The following is an 18876-nucleotide window of genomic DNA, read 5'->3' as shown; positions in this document are numbered from 1 at the left end:
CATGTGTACGCGTCCCCTTCTAAGTTTATCTACAGCGGTTGTACCCAAGATATGTACTCCGTCAAAATCTGACAGGACGAATGTACGCTCACCGTTTTATCACTTCTCAGGCACTGAAGCATGCATAGCCCAGCGGATGCGGCAATAGTCCTAATTATAATCATGTACGTTTATGGGATTCCATATTGTGAGCTGTGGACCAGGCATCGCGCTGGATCTGGTAAGTGAAGCCATTTATGTAATTCATTAAGCTTCTGCATCGCTCACAGTCATCTTGCACTGGATGTTGATGGAGTTATGGAAGTACATGCTTTCTGATCTTGTATGGGCGGCGATCATTGGTATGAAGCGGTTTACTCGTTTGTTCCATATCGAGCCTCTAATCTCCCCCAGTTCTGTGAACCATCACAGGAGAACGTGAGCACTGGTACAGTTTTTTGACACTCATACCTGGGTCGCTGGTCAGGGCATGATGGACCGGACTCATGGGAGTTGGGACTGGCGGGTTCATGGTCACATGCTATCGGCGCACCGGTTATCTTCAAAGTCCAGAGCGTTAAAATCGTAGGCTCGTCCAAGATATAAAGCACGAATGACCTGGTACTCAGACTCCCCACCCACAAACACTGATCATTAAACAACAGCAATGGCCTCAGAACGTGCCCCTTACCATCTCCCCCCTCTTCCTCTCTGGGCATCTTCACGCCTTAGTTCTCTTCTGCGAAGCAAGACCGCGGACAGGTTCAACAAGATTTTTGACTCTACTTTCGCCCAAAACCTCGAAGTCGTCCTCAACGGAAAAAGTCTCACCCGCAACGAGTACAAGGAGCTGTTACTCGCTATGAGTGAGGCTGGACCCTTGGGAACTACCGATGTGCAGATTGAGGGAGAGACAGCAGTCAACCCAGCCCCTTCTGAAGATCGATTGGTAGGTTGGACCCTGGGACCTCTCAGTACCATGACTAAACAACATATACCATAGGGAGGCTTCGTTGGCATGCTCTACACAACTACGGGCACCTCCAAACGTATCTTTGTGCTTGGCGCACCTGCGAGGTATAAAGTTGTCTCTTCCATTAACCTGAGGTACGTTGCGATGCAAACTGCATTTTATGTCACTCGATAACGATCCCAATCACCATGCAGCGTGTCGGGGACGCTTTTCTCGCCCAGAGTCAATCCCGTCTTCGATCCTTTCTTCGATGCACGGCGGGTCACCGCAGTTAACCAGATCCTCCAGCCCAGGACTCTTATTGTCTCATTCCCTTGGTCGGTTGTACCCGCGGACGGAACTTCCGGCTCTGGAAAGGTAGAGCTAGGACCGGGGCCTGTTAACTTCACGCAAGTGGAGGAGGAACTTAGTGTGTTGGGGAATAAATTCAGCACCGCGACAGTCCCTGAAGCTAAGGTTGATGTAGAATGAGGTAGTTGCTTCCTCAAGGAGAGATGATAGAATGGAATGTAACGCTCCGTCGAACACCTTGCATGTATGTTTGACTCTGAATTTGATTGTATGATGTCAGCCAGCGAGTACGGCGGTCTCAGGACCATCAGATATTATTGTCCGTGTTCAAAGGTTTCCCGTACCTCTTGGTACATTACCCCTTCCCACGTGGCTATTGTACGGGTGTTCCTCCCGATTGAAGGTACTGATGTTTGATGATCCCCACAAACGAAAGGTACAACTCAAGTACGACTGCTTCTTGCAAGGAGTTCTCATTATACGAGCGGACGGTACTCGATCGGTATGGTATCACACTGCTTACGGACCAGTTCTGTTGTGGTAGTGTGTTTATTTGCCACTACGGACGAAACGAGCCCCGTAAGATCGGACACACTGGTTGAACCACGCGGGGCCGTGCAATGCTCCGACGATACCCATTCGTCGTTCCTGCATTGGGTGTTCCAACGAGATGAGCAATCGCATTGCCATTATCGGGTTGGCGCTCTCCGCAAGCAGGTTCGCTATCTGTCAGTAAACGTCAATCAGGCGCACCGGAACAAGGTGACTGAAACGCGAGGCGGATCACTGGCCCGAGGGCCTTACAGCCCGGGCCGGTGGGGCACCCATACGCTCGGAGAGAAGGCAGGGTGCGGGCCCGACGCCGATTAGGTCAAGTAGTTGTGTATAGTGCTACATAGGATACTTCCTCAATGCACTTAGATCAGAAAAAACAAGTTCACTATCCTCTAGCTGTCACATGGAGCGTCGTGGAGGCCAGAAGATCCCAGCAACGGTGCAGATATCCTTTGGACTCAAAAACAAGGCAAGCTTCGATCATGGTCGACGACTTCGATACACATCGGCGACGCCTCTTATGGGTCCCACTTTGGAGCGGGGCAAATATTTCATTTTTACGTAGAAGTTTCACATACTGCGATTCTGATTCTTCAATCTCGAGATATGGCCCCTGAGACACCTTGGGCTGACTCCAATGCCTGGAGATTATCACCGCTCTGTAATACGCATATTAGTGCGGTCTCGAAGTTCAAATGGGGGGCCAATGCGGCCCTTAGGTAGGTATTTCCCACTATGTAGTCCATACGTATGACAGTCTAAGATGCGGAGGCTTCGGACGAGCCAACAGTATTGAACGGCGTGGGGCGCAGTCCCAAGAACATGAGTAGCACTTCTCCAGTTATCCATGCTCGTGGTCCGACAGCGGCGGCAAGGTGTCCGATAAGCGTTGATGCCCCTTTACCCTGGATGAATGCTCGACTCGTGCATATGACCATGGTCTTGCTACAACGGGTAAGCATGACGTTGGTTCGTCGTTGGTTAGCCAGAAATCCAAGCTTGTTTGACCTAACGACGGAGATAATTATATGTTCCGCTTCATTGCCTGGCATTTTATGAGCTTCGAAGGGTGGATTTCATATGAATCAGCAAACCTTGAAATGAATCTACATTAAATACTTTGTCCTTATAGCATATGTTCGCCGCCTGTAGCTCACGTTCAATGAGAGAGCGCTGGGCGTCGTACGGTGTGATGATACGAAAGTCGAGCCCCTTAGCCTCGTATACACGGGCAATCTGCGCTACAACGAGTGCCTCGGAAGGATTCTGCCCTGATGTTAGCCCATATCGTTGGAATGAAGAAAGCCACAAACGATCCAACTCTTTCCCGATTGTTTTTCCTGTCCTCTTTCAACATCGATAAAACGACAAGGTGACTTAACAGCGTTTGCATGACAAGTCCTCAATTTCCCATTGTAGACTTTCTGCGATATGAAGTCGCCGATGACACCTGGCATACGGTCTGAGGACATCAGTCGACATGGTTGAGTTGGAGCATGTTGGCGCACATTGCGTATCCAATAAGAGCGCTTTTTTGCTAAGATGTTTGACCTCGAAGATGCTTTGCAGTGTTGAGATCTCCTCTTGACCGTAAGGCGGCACTGCATGGAGTCCAACAAGTGAACGAAGCGCATCGTTCCAACTTACGTTGTTTACAGTCCCTAATGAAAGCAATCTTGGATAGGGTACCTCCAAAGCGGTAGAGAACGGGAACGTAATTCCCGACTTCTATCTGACTGCCCTCATCAAAAATCAGAATATCCACTGGATTCACTTGGACATAGGGCGCGATGTGGTCATTCGACAACATGCTTAGTGTACACAGAATAACCCTAGCGCCGCACAGTTGCCTCGATGCGCCGACTCTGCCATTCCTGAACGAGTCAGAGCGAATGACGCATGGTGCAAGCTTCTCATAGAGGTGTTCGTGCCTGTAACACCTGATTAACGCAAAATCGTTGAGTCATGAAGGAACGCACCAGTCAAAGTGGAATTCCAACGACACCAGAAGCTTAAAGTCATGGAATCCTATCTTGTCAAACTTCTCGGCGACGTTCTTCACAGCGACGTTCGATTGCGCAGCTATCCAAATGGTCCGACTATGAGCAGCGGGGCAGGAAATGATGCTGGTAACTGCGGCAGTAATGACCGTCGTCTTGCCGGTTCCTGGAGGTCCCTGAATCAAAACGACTCGGTCCTCATCTGAGGCAGACAAAATTTTCTCGATGGCTCTTTCCTGAGAGGTATTGACATCGAGATTGGGGCAACAAATCAGTATTCGCGGCTTGGTAAAATCGATAGCTGGCCACGAAGGAGGATGCTTGGGAAGCCATATGACCTTGAAGAATGACTGTGACAACAGGGTAGTCTCTCCCTTCAAGATAGCAAGGATAACGCTTGCACGACAAGCTTCTGCAGACGTGAGGTCGGCCTTGCCGACTGTCGTGACGGACTTTATCTCATCGCCCCGAAGGGAACCGGAAAGGGAAATTTGCGCCTGGCGTCCTTCGACGCGGATAGCACGACCCGACACTCGAACTCCGTTCCGTGTTTCTATCTGGAGGAACTATGCAGAGTGTGTTCATACACACCCGACTCCGATATATCCGTTATTAACATACCTGCTGAGTTGAGCTTCTGATACGAGTGGAGTAGCGACCACAAGTCAACGTAAGATTATCCATCGCCGCTGTGATACCTGGCATAACGTCGTTCTTAACAGTCTGTGGCTTTAAGAAATCTGAACGCTCTCCATCACGATAGATCTTGGCAAGAGCGGCCATATGCTGTGCCAGAGAGACTATGAGTGAATACTTTGATTTTGGCCAGGAAACATACTTCTTCTGGTATCACATTGGTTCTGATTCTTCTCAGCTCGCGGAAGCGTGTAGCCATGTCGGAAAAAGCGGACGCCTGACACGCTGCCCATGCTTGCTGGACAAGGTCTGAATCCGATACAGTGCCGAACTTGTCACTGAAAAATAATGCCTTCACGTTCGACCTGTGCAAAGTCGATCCGCCATCCATTACATCGATAAGCGCCTGAAGGGACTGCCTGTCACTGTGCGACGCTGACAACATATCTACAGCGTGCTCAATGCGCAACCCCATGTCCAAATACAATGCGATTGCAATACGATCCATTCTAAATGCGTACTTCCCGTAGTCCGCATTGCATAGAATTTGCTCTCGGAGGAGGTTCCTCGCTTGCGTAATTCTAGCTCGCTCTCCACGGCTACTCCTTCGAGGCAGATCACTGCTGAGGGTAACGTGTACCACGAGAGCTGCCGATAGGGAGGAAAATGCAATGGCACTGAGTCGAGAATCCTCGCGATATGAGGCTGAGATGCCGATGGCACCTTCGGTCGTCACTGTGTCCAGGAACCGCCGAAGGAGCCTTGCATCAAGAGCACCTTCCGTTGTCGTCCCACAGACGAGGGAAGGGCAGACTGGGAACAAGTTAGGTGTGATGAAAAATAACCTGTGAGACATGGGGTGAGAAGTGACTCCTGGAGCGACCGAGCAACGTGGCGAACGGATTTCAAGTACCTGATCGCGCAGCTGGGCGTTACAGATCACGGCAGTCTTCAATGTGGGTGAGTCATGGCTGGCCAAAACAGGAACGTTCACGGTGAAACAACGGCGGAAGAAGCTACGAATGCATCAGCGAAATCCCACGGACGCCATGAACTTCTCAGTGGGATAACATCCTCGGGGCATTTCTGAACTTCTGCCCCGTCTTGTATCAATGAGAACCGAGAGCACAGTACCAACTACAGGACATGAGTCACGTGATCATGTCCCTGCTTTCCTCCACGGCCGGCCAAGGAGTTGGTGAGGGCCAATCAAAATATTGCAATGACAGGGATACACCGGATGGTTCAAGCTTCGACGCGTCGGGCACCGCTCTCCCAGTCGAGTAGGTCATTGTCAGCCATGTCGGCACAGAAATTGCCGCGTCTTCCGCTGCCCCACCTGCACAAGACCATGGCAAAATATCTTGACTCCATCCAACCAGTGCTGCTCCAGGACGAATTGGATGGGGGCGCGCCATTTGCTGCAGCCTTTGAAGAACGCCAGAAACTTGTCCAGTCCTTCCTCAGTGGACCAGGCAAGGTTGCACAGGCGCGCCTGCGTGCTCTCGACGATGTCTCACCCCACAATTGGCTAGATGATAACTTCTGGTTAAAAAAAACGTATCTGGAGTGGAGAGCGCCGCTCCTCATAAATTCTAATTGGTGGTTGACTTTTGTAAACGACGCTGAAGTACCAGAGGAGGTCATAAGGGACCAAGGGCAGGGATTCACTCCATGGCAGATCAGGAGGGCGGCTTGCTTAGTGCGAGGCATCCTCGATTTCAAACATAGAATGGAATCGTACGTGCGACATGGTATCGCAACACCGAGTACGTGCTGAATGGAAACAGGCAGGAATTATACCCGGATACCACGCGTGTAGGTATGTGTTCTGATATTCTCATCTGCATTCAATTCACGCAAATGTCAGGCATTTGGCTACGACACTGTACCTCGGCCATCTTCAATATTTGTCGTGTTCCTCAGCGTAACTGCGATTATCTTAGCGTCACCGCCTCTTCTCACTGGGCATCTGCCATCGTCATTATGGCACACGACTTCTTCTACGCATTGCAGGTCGCCGACCTGAAGACTGGTGCACCTCTGGGGGTAGACGACATTGAATGGGGGATCAGGAAAATAGTGGAGGACGTACTCAAGAGGAGAGAACAGGGAGAGACAGCAGTCAGAGTAGGAGTCTTGAGCTCTGACGAAAGGAATACGTGGGCCGAGGTAAGACTCAGTCTCGGGGAGAAGAAATCCAGCTGATGTTAGACAGAACTACGTTCATCTCCGCTCCCTGTCTTCGCGCAACGTTCGCTCTTTAGATGCAATCCAGGAATCCCTCTTTGTCCTCTCACTCGATCACTGGTCGGCGCCATCTGTGCCACTTGAAGAGAATGATTCACAGTCGTTTCCGTTAACTTTTCCAACTGACAGGGCCGTTCCGCGTCCCGGTACAGGAAATTCGACTGTGCAAGCGACCCAGCTTCCCTTCCAGGCCACGCAGACGGACAGAGTAGTACCCTCAATCCCGCATGGACCTGTCTCCCCCAATCCGGTGCCGTACGACCTCCGCCAACACCAACAACGCACGCGTGCCCCTCCTGCATTGCAAAACCGTTTTCTTGACAAACCTCTCCAGCTCATTGTGGAGCGTACGACACGCGCCGGTGCCTGTGGTGAACACGCAGCCGTGGATGCATTGGTTCCCAGTGTCGTTTGTGAGTGGGCTGTAGCGAAGGCTAGTGGTGTGACCCTGTCCGGAGGCATGGCGGCCACACCGCTTGCTAGCAAGGAAACGGCCGAGTTGCGAGTGCGCGGGCACAAAGAGGTTGACTTTGCTAGTTGTGCATTTTGGGAAAGACTTGACTTTGTTGCATCTTCACACATCGAGACAGCAATTGCAGATGCGACGTGTCGTGCAGAAGTGCTTGTCGCAGACTCAGACCATGACGTGCTGTACTTTACAACGTTTGGTGGAGATGAGATCCAGCGAGTGTGTGAGTCCTGGTGCGCTTTGTATGATGTTAGATTAATGTTCACGCAGCTGGTTACCCTCCGGATGCTTTCGTTCAGCTTGCAATGCAACTAGCTTACTATCGGGTTCACGGACGCACAACTCCCGTGTATGAGACTGCCCTCACGCGGTCTTTTCACCATGGCCGCACAGAGACCATTCGAAGCCTCACACGTGAGAGCTTCGCATTTGTGTTAGCGTGTGGGCCCGGGAAGGATCAGACTTGGAGAGGATACCCAGTAAAAAAGAGTGTAGAAAGAAGGGATATCGACGAGGTAGTGAGTTGCGCTGCTGTTTACTCATATTCGGCGGTCGACCTCTGATATTCAATGTTCCTCTCCCAGCCACCGGCGTGGCCCTCGTCACTCCGTGTTCTTTTAATCTCTGCGCTTCATGCACATGCTTTACTCACCCGCGCAGCTATCGCAGGCCGTGGCATCGACCGGCACCTTCTAGGTTTACGGACCGTCTTGGGAACCGAATGGAACTGGCTCGACGGACGTAGAGAGACAACTGAACATATGCCATTTTCCGGAAGCAGTGAAACATCACGGGCGTGCAACAGCCAGAAAACCATATGGGGACCTGAACAGCCTGTTGCGTTGTTTGAAGATCCTGTTTTCAGGGAAAGTCAGACATGGCGGCTAAGCACCAGTGGGTTGAGTGAGGGCTGGTATTTCCGTGGGACTGGGTAGGTGTATTTCGTGCTTTCTATATTCTGCGAAGTATTGGCTCTTGCTTGATGATGCCAATGGCATCGAGGAGTGGTGCTGGCATACTGTGGGGTCATCTCTCCCTGTATACAGCATTGAGATTCCCCTAGCCGGGGGACATATATTTGAAATGTGCCACTCCAGTGTCACTTACTGTCCATTTTTCTCTGTATACTAGGTTTGGTGCTCCATTCCCAGATGGGTATGGTGTCAACTGTACGTGTTTCATTCTGTCCAATGCAACTTGTGTTTCTCATGATGGTGGACATCTGGTGTAACAGACCTCATTGGACCCTCCTCTATCAAATTCTGCATTGACTCTAAGCATTCCTGTTCAAGCACCTCTACACACATGTTTATGGGCCACCTCCATGATGCTCTAACAGATATGTGGGGTATCTGTATGAGCAAATGTGGAGAAGGGGATAAGAGGGGTAATCATGCTGACTGTTCTGGTGATGGTATACCTGTTAGAAAACCATCACAGAATGTTGCTGCCACTGGTAGTCATTGTGTACAAGCTACCATGGAACATGTACAGACCAGGCCCCATGCAAGGCTATAGATATTCTGTGCTGTAAAACTGTGACATCTGAAGATCACACTGCTGCATTGTTGCAAAAAGAATGCTTTATCACCCCTTTTGCTTTTTTCTTTTTCTTTTCTAGTATAGTATGATACATGGAAGACAGCCAACAAGATAGCACAGAGCATAGCAAACAGAAAAGCATACAACTAACATGTCAACAGCAGGGTAGCATAGAACATAACAAAGCAAGGAAAGCAAGTACATTTCTTGAAATCCAATTACCCACCTGTTTCAACCTATCAGATGAAGGTAGTGTTCCCCATCTCCTGGATTTCAGTCCAGGCTTCCTCATAATAACCATGTAACTGGCCCACCAAACTCTCTTTCCCATACTTTCTCATAAACTCCTTGCCTGTGAAAATCACCATTCCTCTTTTGCATCTTGTAAGCATTACATTGGTTCTTCGAAGATCTTCAAGGAACCCTAGCCCCCAAGAACGAACAAGGGAAATGATGATATAGTCTTCTTCATTTCCTGTTGATATGTCAGGGGGAAGCATGGCAAGCAGAGAATGAAAATGATCTGACCTTGGAAGGAATCAACATTAAAACACTTGTCCTCCCATTGCATCTCAGCACTTTTGAGTTCATTCTCAATCAATGTCCTTTGACTATCATAAGGTGTAATGATCTTGAATCTCTTCCCCTGATTCTGAAAGATTTGAGCCAGCTTAAGAATTGCTTGGCATTCTTTGAGATTCTAATAATCATGTTAGCATTCACCCTTGTGACCAAATTTTCTCCTCACCTTCCAACTGGTTCCTTGAGACAGTTGCTCCCCAGGTACATTTACAAAATGGCAGGTTGGAAGATCAGTATCAGCCAGAGGGTGTACTCCATTAGACTTGAGAAGGTCTTCATAAACAGCCTCAGAAATAAAATCTCCAATTTGAGGTGGCATGCGATCTGTACAGTAGTCATATAACTGATCAGAAAAAGAATAAAAATACATACACTGTGTATCAAGCAAAATCCTATGTTTTTTCAAATGCTCCACTTCAAAAATACTCTGCAATGCAGTAATTTGCTCCTGGCCATGGGGTGGCACTAAAAGACCTTCAGTGTGTGATATTGAACTCCACTGAAAAAACTCACATTGTTTGTCATCCCCAATGAAGATAACCTTTCTGATGGTGGTGGTAGTTGTAAACAGGGGGATGTAGCTGCCAACCTCAATCTGAGATGCTTCATCAACCACAACAGTCTGGAGTTGGACCACCCTAAAAACTCCAGAGTAGTGAAGGGCATTACTGGAGAGCATGCTCAGTGTGCACAGCACAACTGGGCAACCAGCTAACTGTCCACAAAGAGCACTCTTATCTGCAAATTCATCACTGACAATAATGTTGGCACGAATATTGGCATAAAGGTGTTCATGCCTAGAATGGATGAGTGTGGTGGACATAGCATATGCAAAACACACACCAAAATTCAAAAAAGTCAGCTGACACTAGAAGTTTCCAGTTTCCCAGACCAAACTTAGCCAACTTCTCAGCAATATTTTTCACAGCAATGTTGGACTGGGCTATCAGCCAGATACCCCTTCTCCCTGCCCTCACAGCAGCCTGAACAAAGGCAGCAATAACTGTGGTTTTCCCAGTGCCTGGAGGACCCTGAATAATGGTAGCCCTATAATCATTGGATTCATCAAGCATCCTCCTCACTGCCTTTACCTGGGAAGAATTGAGAGGGTATGATGTGTTGGCTGGGTTGAACTTGACAGGGGACAAGGCACTGGCCCATTCAGCTGGCCATGTGAAGTCATCACTGGGGTCAAGGTAAATCTGATGAACCCAAGGATTGAGACTTTCACCCTCTGTAGAAATTTTCCCTTGCAGGATGAAGAGAATAATCTGAGCCCTCTTGACCTCTGCAGCAGTGGGGTCCTCCCTGCCAACAAGGGTAATGGCAGCAGTCTGCCTACCAGCACCAAGGGACCCCTCAGTCCTCAACCTAGCACCCTCACCACGAGCTGCAGCAATGCTTGCAGAGATTGCATAGCCCCCCACAGTGTGTGTAGGAGGGACATGAATACGAATTTGCTAAAAGAACACAATCCATTACAAATTGGAAGAGGGCGAGTATGAGGAGACCCTCACCTGCTGATTACCTACACGAATTCTATTTTGGTATCGATCGACTCTTGCGGTCACTTCTCCCCGGCCTCTGGAAGAGGTTGCCATCACGGTACGAGTAGTTTCACGTGGCCTTTGCTCTTCAAGCCGAAAGGCGTCTATCGTACTCTTCGCCAGGAATCGAAGGAGCTGTAACGAACGACAGGTACAGTGAGCTAAATAATAACCAAGCTCTGACTACATACTGTATCTGAGAACCTTGCCATGTTAATCGGAGGCACATCGGCGAGCCTACCTTCCATTGAACTGAGCTGCGAGATGAAGTGCGTCACCCATGCCCGTTGAGCGAGTGGTGTTGTCGTTTGGCTGCTCGCCGGGTCGTCCGGTACATGGAATATGTAGTCATTGAAAGCTCGTACAACATTATCTTTGAATACGCGAGCCGTGTCACCGACAGCAAATTTGATGGTACTGAAGGGGGCGCGGGAATTGGGAGATCCGACGCACTGCACGTCGACTGCCTGCTGGATACGGAGACCATGGCTTTGCCAGAGCGACAGGGCCAACGGAGCCATATCGAAGGCATATACGTGACCAGTGGAGCGTTGGAGAACGAGGTCGCGCAGATAATTGGACGGCGCCGCGCTGAGATCGTTAGGCGGACTAACGCGCCCGTTGTCCTTGCTGATATCCGACTCGAAATCGATGATCACCACAGTTGTGGCGTCAGCGACAGCAAGTAGGCGGAGACCACCGAAGGGTGAGTATGCGGCAGAAAGGCCAAGCGCACGGCCTTCGTTGCGACCAACGATGGTATCCAAGTCTTTAGGGTCCTTGTTGACATCAGATAAGCTGATCAACTTGACATCCAGGCCGTCCATATCTAAGTCGACCAGATTTTGGTGAATAACACGAGTACTGGAGGATCTCATGGTGAGTAGGCTGATAGAAACAATGAGACGATAACGCAAAGGTGAGCGGCTAAGGCAGAGCACCAGCCCACCCCAGCCCAGCCACAAACGAGGCAACCTCCGCTCATGGACTATATTTGGAAATTAGCACGCTAATACTCGCGCTTCCTCGTTGCAGGTATTAAGTCCTGTCTATGCAAGCGGCTAGAATCGATGGAAAGGTGAACCAACACTGGTAGGCAAGTGTTGTATCTGGTGCCAACCAACCGAGGCATCTCTTCCCTCTGTCTATGTAAAGTTAGAAGCCGACCGACGAAATGTGTCCGAAACCAATGACTAGATGAAAACCGGGGTGACCCAGATGATCACATACCTTTGTTTGAAACGGTAAGCATCATGTTTGTAGAAGGAAGTCGATGCTTAACTGCCGACACGACAACGTGGTCGTCTTCGTTACCTACCATTTCCGTCAGAAAGAAACGAGGAACCTTGAAACGAAGAACTTACCCGAGCAAGCTGGCAGTCTTTGGCTCCTTTTCACCGCCATTTATGGAGCGTCATAAGGTGTAACGATGTAGAATGGCTCATGCCAGTCCGCATGCATTTACCCAGGTTAGACCGGCATCGACACTGGCGAGATACGTTTCCTTGCTGACGACCGTTGAGGGTAGGAGGAGACGTGTGCCAATTTGCATAATTAGAGAGGAAGGGAAGATCTGCGATACGTGCAGGCCTTTCTGGTTGGGGGATCAGCACAGATGACAACCACATGCTCGCGAGGCCAAGATTAACTGGATAACTAATATTCTGTAGCGCGCACGGATGGTGAGTTCCTCCTTATCATGGCTGTTCATGAGGTGCATCAGCGCTGTTCTGTACGGTTCTTCCATAAGAAGCTCACCACATTTGGGATTGAACTAGCCTGGAACCAGGAGTTTGGAATGACGAGACGTGTTTGTGTGAATGGGAGAGGTGAGTTCAGGGTGATCTGTAATGCCGAACTGTTACAACACCCGTGTTCTAGAAAGAAATTCACGCGCGGTGGGTGCTTTCGATGTCATAGGCTTAGATGAGAACCTAATGATCCGAGAACATAGATGGTGCTGTGGTACCTCTCCTGCTTATTCACAACCGGAAAGAATCGATTCTTCGACGCTGCGCGTTGTTAATATTGCTGACTGGAGTTCAAATCAAGTTCTAGTGTTGTAACCAAACGGTACGTAGGCCTGCCATCAATTTTGGCCTCCATCTCACGTTGCAGCTTTCACGACCCTTCCATGCTGCGGACGTGTTTTAATCGCTGTCAAGCTTGAGATGACGTCTCTGGACGGTAACTAACAGTCCCGGATTGCTGTGTGTATGCAGGTCCTTCTAAGTTCCTTCACAGCAGTTTTTTCATTCCATTGAGACTGTGACAGGACGAATGGACGCTCACCGTTTTATAATTCCCAAGATATCGCGGGTCGTGATCAGGCTGAATTGGGGAAGCGCAGCTATCCTGGTAGACCATTAGGCTCTCCCATCGCCCGTCGCTGTCTTGCGGTGGAGTAATGGATGTGTTTGCTATCTGATCCCGTACGGGCGGCGAGCATTAAGTTGAGGTGGGTTACTCTTCGATTCTGTATCGACTTCCTAACCTCCCCTCGCTCTGTAAACTGTCACCAGGGAACGTGGGCACCGGTAAATGTCCACAATTTCTAAGACTCGTTCCTGGTTCGTTGGTCAGGACTTGATGGACAAGATGTCATGGGAGTTGTCACAGTTATATATATCATCAGCACGCCGGCCGTGTTCAAAGTCCAGAGCCTTGAAATGGTAGACTCGTGCAAGACATGAAGTACAAACTGCTTGGCACTCGAACTCATCACCCACAAATATCGATCGCTGTAGAACAGCTATGGCTTCAGAATGTGTCGCCCCTCGTGTTCCCCCTCTTCCCATCTGGGCATCTTTATGCCTCACTTCTCTCCTGCAAAGCAAATCGACATCCAGGTTTGACAGGGCCTTTGTTACTCGAGCAGAGCGAAGCCGATGCATGAGATTCACGAGCGTATAGATTGAGGAAGTGACAGTAGCCAGGAATGTTGATCATCTATCGGTAGGCTGGACTCCGGGACCTCTTCGTACCTTGACTAAACAGTGTATACCGCGGGGAGCCTTTGTCGGTACACAGCTGTTGCCAACTCCAAATACCTGATTCTCGGCAGGCCTGCGCAGACCAAGGTCGTCTTTTCCATCAACTTCCGATGAAAACTGGATTTCATGTCGCTTGATAACGATTCGAATCACCATTCAGCGCAACGAGTACCGTCCCATACCACCTCGCCCTATTCCTTCCTTCGGCCTACGTCGGGTTACCGCAGTCAGCTAGGTTATCTCGCTCAGTTCTATTAATATCTCAATCCCTAGATCGGTTGTGCTTGCGAGCGAGACTTCCGGCTCTGGAACAGTAAGAGTTAGCACTGGAGCACCATAACGCTGCGTGAATGCAGGAGGATTTCAATGTGTTGGGGAATAGATTTCGTACTGTGTCAGTCCCTGAGGTCGAAGTTGACGAAGAATGGTGTAGTCATTTTTCCAGGAACGAAGGATGATGGGCCTCAATATGTGTCTGTGCCGATCTCCCTGTAGGTTTCAACACGGAATTTGATGTAGGTGTGTATCATTTGAAGTTGCGTCAGCTTACCGTCCTATCCTGTGATTGTGCAATTGTACAATTCCCCTTCTAATCGGAGGCGGGTGAGACCCACTGATTTCCGTGAGGTTCTCTGTTGGTTTGGAAAGAGACAGCGCGCACTGCTAGTACTAGTAGGTACAAGGATGGCATTCTCATCGACGCGGGCAGACAATGCTCGATTTGCCCAGTGAAAATTCGACAGCCCGTTTAGCTAGTTGTATTATCCGGTTCCGTAATACCTCTGTACAAACACCCTTTCCTGCAAATGATGCTGCATGCGGGCCCATTGCATATGTACTTACAGTTATTAACAAGCCATTTAGTGTCACCAGTATTCGCTCAAACAGTATATGGCCAAATAAACCCAAACTCACCTCCGCCAGTAATTCATCTCCCAAATAATAGTTACAGGACTCTTCTCAGACAGTTTCCACGCATGGCGACGCCAGTCATCGTTGGCCTGGGTGCGATAACCGCCGCTCTCGTTGGACGACATTTGGTTCGCAGTGGTGTAATTGGGAAAAGAGCCGCAGATGAATGGGTCAAAGGCGGTTTCAAAGCCAAGATGGATCGCAGAGAGGCTGTAGCCATTCTCGGTCTCAAGTGCGTCTCCAGTTTTTATCTATCTTGTTGTGAGCTTTCTGGAATTCAATTGTGCCCCTCAACACATAAAATAGGGATGGACCGAGTCTTCGCACTAGATTCAAGGACGCTCACCGACAAATTATGCTTGCGAACCATCCCGACCGTGGTGGCTCGCCCTATTTGGCCAGTAAAATCAACGAAGCCAAAGATTTACTCGAAAAAACCGACGGTAAACGATAATACCTTCATACTTTTCGCACCCCCTGGGGCTTTTTTGCACTTTCAATGTACGTTGGCCATAACCCTATGAAGTCCCACGCTGAAGACATTTCAGACTATGTACACCGGCCATGTATAACTCATACCAATGTTACTACGTCATAACCTTAGCATGTACCACTCATTCTTTCGCTTTTTGTCCATGCACCACCCTGCTCATTTAATGGCCGAATGGGAAGTTTGGATGACTAAGCAGCCTGATATCCCTGATTTGAAAGTAGGACAAGATGCGATATCTCCTGTACTGTGGAAACTGCTTGCAGGCTAATGAGCGCAACAGATCCACAGCCTTCAAAATTAGGCACCAAAGAACAGTGAGTTGTATTGATGTACTGTGCCAGTGCAGAGCCCCATGATGGATCTAGTTGGGACAACGTCTACGACGAAGAGCTGCAGAACTTCGGGGAATTTGGTGATGAGGGTGAGATATGGTGCGTCTAGCCGTTCCATGGATCCTTCAGTTACGTACATTGAACCCGCGAAAGGTTTGGAGAAGATTCAGTGGATAAAATGGTCAATTGGGCTGTTCAGAATGTCCCTCCAGAGAACGACCCGTCCATTCTCGAAGTAGGCAGTGGAAACGGTACTCTCCTCTTCGCTCTCGCGGAAGCCGGATACACCGCCGATACGCTACTAGGAATCGATTACTCTGAAGGAGCCATCACCCTCGCATCTTCCATTGCAAAATCACGCAACCGTGAAGGGATACAATTTCACTGCTGTGACTTCCTTAATGAAGAACCTCCGCTACTTACTAACATACGTACGGTGGATGGGGCGGCCTGGGATCTCATACTGGACAAGGGAACGTTCGATGCGATTGCTTTGATGCAGAAGGACAACCATGGCAAGGCACCCGTTGACGGTTATCCTTTACGGGTAGCTAGGTTGCTAAAGCCCGGTGCACACTTCCTCATTACATGTCAGTTGCAATCTGAATGTCATACCAATACCTCAACTCATGCTTCCTAACAGCTTGCAACTTTACAGAAGCCGAGCTCCAAGACAAATTCATGACGCCTGCCACAGGCTTGCGTTATCAGTGAGTGTGGCACCAATACTGACAGCTACACTGGCTGACGTGAGTCAAGCTCCCGCATACAATATCAGACATATACATTTGGCGGCAGAAGCGGAAGTATATGCTCTAGTGTTGCGTTCGTCAAGCCAGCGGCGACTTGAGGATTAGATCCGTGGAATGTAACCCATTCCGCTTTGTAGGGTTTCCTTTGCTACCGAACCCGCCCACTGCAAGAACCCACTCTCCTCACGGAACGCGTGTGAAAGGAAGAATATCAAGCCAAGGCCAAGATTTTCGATCTTCGTCGCTCTGATAAAGGTGTCTTCAATTACTCCGCGATTTCGTGATTCTATGTCGTCAAGTCGGTCTGAAAGCATCGGCGACGATCCCTGCGTTGCGACAAATATCTGTGCGAAGAGCTGCTTGAAGAATTTCTGTGTCTGAGGCTTCAAAAGTGTGAAGTCGACAGGCTGCGCGGCAGTTCCAATCAGTGGCGTGTGCCAAAGACCGTCGGTTGTCTCACCTTCAGAATCAGAAGAGAGCAAGCGTCTTTCGCTATCCACCATCCATACGCTTTGGCGACATTCCTCATTCGAGAGGAAGATATACTCTTAGCTTCCGGGCGGCTTTCGTCATCCTTGAGATTTTTTATCACCTCAGTGCCGCCGACGTTAGTTTCACCAAGGTCACGGAGGAAGTCCCAGAACCAGTATTGCAGGGTAACCTTGTAGGAGTGCGACAACTGGCAGAAGTGCTGACAGATGAGGGCATAGTATGGATTGTAGGACTTTTCCTTCAAACACGGGTGCGTAAGCGTGGAAAACAAAGGGAGAGAATGAATTTACATTGCTGCAGCAATGCAGGCACACCCGAACGATTTCTCGTTGTTGCACTTCAGTGAGATTGAGCTGGGATAGCCGCTCGCATGCATCCATGTAATCCTGTGCACGGAGTCAGAGTTCATGCATCCAAAGGCTCGCATATTTCTCACTTCGCTACTCATCAGTACGACAAAAATACTTCGTCGAATGTCCGTGTTCATGCCTTGCTTCCGCGCAAGCTTCAGCAGAGAATGGTTCTCCGAGCTATCCGTGACTTCTGAAGTTCTCTTCGAAGCAGCTTGTTGACGGTCAGCGAGAGGATCGCCAGCCCAAGCGGCGCCTACGAGCCACCACTTGCCCTTGGTCTCCGCGGTGCGGAGATCTTCCAAGGAGACGCGAAGTGGTTCGTGTGCTTGTACTGGAAAGGAAAATTAGTCTCTCAATGAAATGTACCACAGAGCATGTACCAACCGTGACGCTTTTTACTGAGCCCCGAGAGAAACTTCTTCAAGCGTTCTACCCCATCACCTCCTTGGTGCTGAGCGGCTGCGGTCTTTTTTACTTTGTTACTTTTGAGGTTTGTGAGAGTCTCCATCATGAAGCGGGTACGCGAACTGTCGAAATGAGGTCAAATAAAAATGAGAACCAGGGTCATTCGCGTACCTTAGGTTATCTCCTTGCTTCGCAATGCAAGACTGCGCCAAGGTGACGATGTCCTTCAGTGCCGAAGGGTCATCTTGTCGTAGCTGTTGTCCAGAGCCTAAAGGTGGATGTCAGTCACGGCCATCCGCGTATTACGAGTCATCCTTACTTCGCAGGATTTTAAGGAGTAGCTCAACCCGGAGTTCTGACAAGTCTCTGCTGAGCAGCTCCCGGATCAAGTCGTACATAAGGACACATGCAATAACTTGGAAGTTGTATAACTCGGCCAACAACACGATGAGGTTGGAGCATTCTTTGCCTACGTCCTCAGAGGGACCGGAATCACGGGATGGCCCATCCTCCGCAATAGACAGGTGTCGTTCATAGGAGGTCACGACGTGCTGGACAACAAAAGCAGCTATCCGCGCATGGAAGGTTACTTACCACCATACAAACAGGGGAATGAACCCACCAAACTCCATGCCTATCAACCTATGCATGCTGGATATGAATGCCGCATGCAGAACCACGAACGACTCAATGTGCATGGCATGAGACGAGATGCCATCGGTAATCAGGGTGGTCAAAGTAGACGTTACGTCTGGAGGTATTGACACATTATTGAAAATCAGGCGAGTTCGAAAGCTTACCATTCCGACGGTGCTTGCGATATAGTTCTTCGACACTATCGAGAACTGTTGCCATGTTTTGTTCGCTCATCCTGTTGACGACACAAATGAGCCGCCGGCTTGAGAACAACCATGTCAAGGGGCATATACCGATTCAGTAGGCCTTTCAGTTGGCGGGTGAGCTTGGCAAGGTCCTCGTGACTATCCGTCTGCACTCTGAGGGCCGGCGGGACGTAACGTCCTGTGAAAATGATATGGACAATGCGGCGTCTTTCGTTCGACACTGTACTTGCCTGCAGAGTTTGTTGTCTCCTTTTCAGGCGATACTTCGTCAAGTTCGTGAGTACTACGGCTATCATCGTCGACATCAATGACGTCCGAGCCAGAGCTTGTCCACTCGTCATCTTCTTCATCTTTGTAATCCCTCCGTGAGTCGTCTCCTGATTCTGATGCAGATCCCCCCTGCGAATCAGATCCATCTACACTTTCTGGATCGCCTTCAGCGTCATTTGCGGCCTGTGAACATAAGAAGGAAAAGCAC

The 18876-nt window shown here is 49.5% G+C and overlaps 7 protein-coding genes across 7 annotated transcripts; 4 read left to right on the top strand and 3 right to left on the bottom strand.

The window, feature by feature from the left end:
• The first annotated feature begins 543 nt into the window (after positions 1-543).
• F5J12DRAFT_831983 (uncharacterized protein) lies at positions 544-1394 on the top strand. Its single transcript, XM_051745763.1, has 2 exons — positions 544-928; positions 983-1394. The coding sequence occupies exons 1-2, from the start codon at positions 647-649 to the stop codon at positions 1124-1126; spliced, it is 426 nt and encodes a 141-aa protein (XP_051600001.1). The 5' UTR covers positions 544-646; the 3' UTR covers positions 1127-1394.
• A 1162-nt stretch (positions 1395-2556) lies between these two features.
• On the bottom strand, positions 2557-5290 carry F5J12DRAFT_720913 (P-loop containing nucleoside triphosphate hydrolase protein; the record flags this gene model as incomplete). The annotated part of the gene is made up of 7 exons (XM_051741269.1): positions 2557-2843; positions 2893-3064; positions 3112-3260; positions 3446-3729; positions 3778-4364; positions 4420-4584; positions 4637-5290. The coding sequence occupies 7 exons, from the start codon at positions 5288-5290 to the stop codon at positions 2557-2559; spliced, it is 2298 nt and encodes a 765-aa protein (XP_051600000.1).
• Positions 5291-5543: 253 nt separating this feature from the next.
• F5J12DRAFT_927494 (acyltransferase ChoActase/COT/CPT) lies at positions 5544-8666 on the top strand (the record flags this gene model as incomplete). The annotated part of the gene is made up of 8 exons (XM_051749411.1): positions 5544-6174; positions 6225-6256; positions 6305-6606; positions 6653-7376; positions 7424-7671; positions 7738-8084; positions 8285-8322; positions 8388-8666. Coding segments are annotated over exons 1-8 (2487 nt in total), but the record flags the coding sequence as incomplete, so codon positions are not given.
• A 75-nt stretch (positions 8667-8741) lies between these two features.
• F5J12DRAFT_831963 (P-loop containing nucleoside triphosphate hydrolase protein) lies at positions 8742-11772 on the bottom strand. Its single transcript, XM_051745762.1, has 7 exons — positions 11016-11772; positions 10795-10959; positions 10121-10737; positions 9791-10074; positions 9444-9742; positions 9224-9395; positions 8742-9170 (listed from the first exon to the last, which is right to left on the bottom strand). The coding sequence occupies exons 1-7, from the start codon at positions 11700-11702 to the stop codon at positions 8935-8937; spliced, it is 2460 nt and encodes an 819-aa protein (XP_051599998.1). The 5' UTR covers positions 11703-11772; the 3' UTR covers positions 8742-8934.
• A 2949-nt stretch (positions 11773-14721) lies between these two features.
• On the top strand, positions 14722-15464 carry F5J12DRAFT_831948 (uncharacterized protein). Its single transcript, XM_051745761.1, has 3 exons — positions 14722-14961; positions 15036-15230; positions 15278-15464. Exons 1-2 carry the CDS (start codon positions 14795-14797, stop codon positions 15181-15183), a joined length of 315 nt encoding a protein of 104 aa, XP_051599997.1. The 5' UTR covers positions 14722-14794; the 3' UTR covers positions 15184-15230; positions 15278-15464.
• F5J12DRAFT_768864 (S-adenosyl-L-methionine-dependent methyltransferase) lies at positions 15461-16404 on the top strand (the record flags this gene model as incomplete). Its single annotated transcript, XM_051742223.1, has 5 exons — positions 15461-15536; positions 15588-15653; positions 15708-16144; positions 16198-16264; positions 16314-16404. Exons 1-5 carry the CDS (start codon positions 15490-15492, stop codon positions 16402-16404), a joined length of 708 nt encoding a protein of 235 aa, XP_051599996.1. The 5' UTR covers positions 15461-15489.
• A 3-nt stretch (positions 16405-16407) lies between these two features.
• On the bottom strand, positions 16408-18694 carry F5J12DRAFT_720883 (armadillo-type protein; the record flags this gene model as incomplete). Its single annotated transcript, XM_051741266.1, has 10 exons — positions 16408-16713; positions 16767-17036; positions 17089-17184; positions 17235-17482; positions 17536-17678; positions 17728-17824; positions 17876-18124; positions 18179-18307; positions 18357-18427; positions 18486-18694. The coding sequence occupies 10 exons, from the start codon at positions 18692-18694 to the stop codon at positions 16408-16410; spliced, it is 1818 nt and encodes a 605-aa protein (XP_051599995.1).
• Positions 18695-18876: the final 182 nt, after the last annotated feature.

This window comes from Pisolithus orientalis (assembly GCF_024613125.1).
Source record: "Pisolithus orientalis strain OTSU chromosome Unknown F5J12scaffold_14, whole genome shotgun sequence".
NCBI lineage: Eukaryota > Fungi > Basidiomycota > Agaricomycetes > Boletales > Pisolithaceae > Pisolithus > Pisolithus orientalis.
This window is presented reverse-complemented; position numbering and strand designations above follow the sequence as displayed.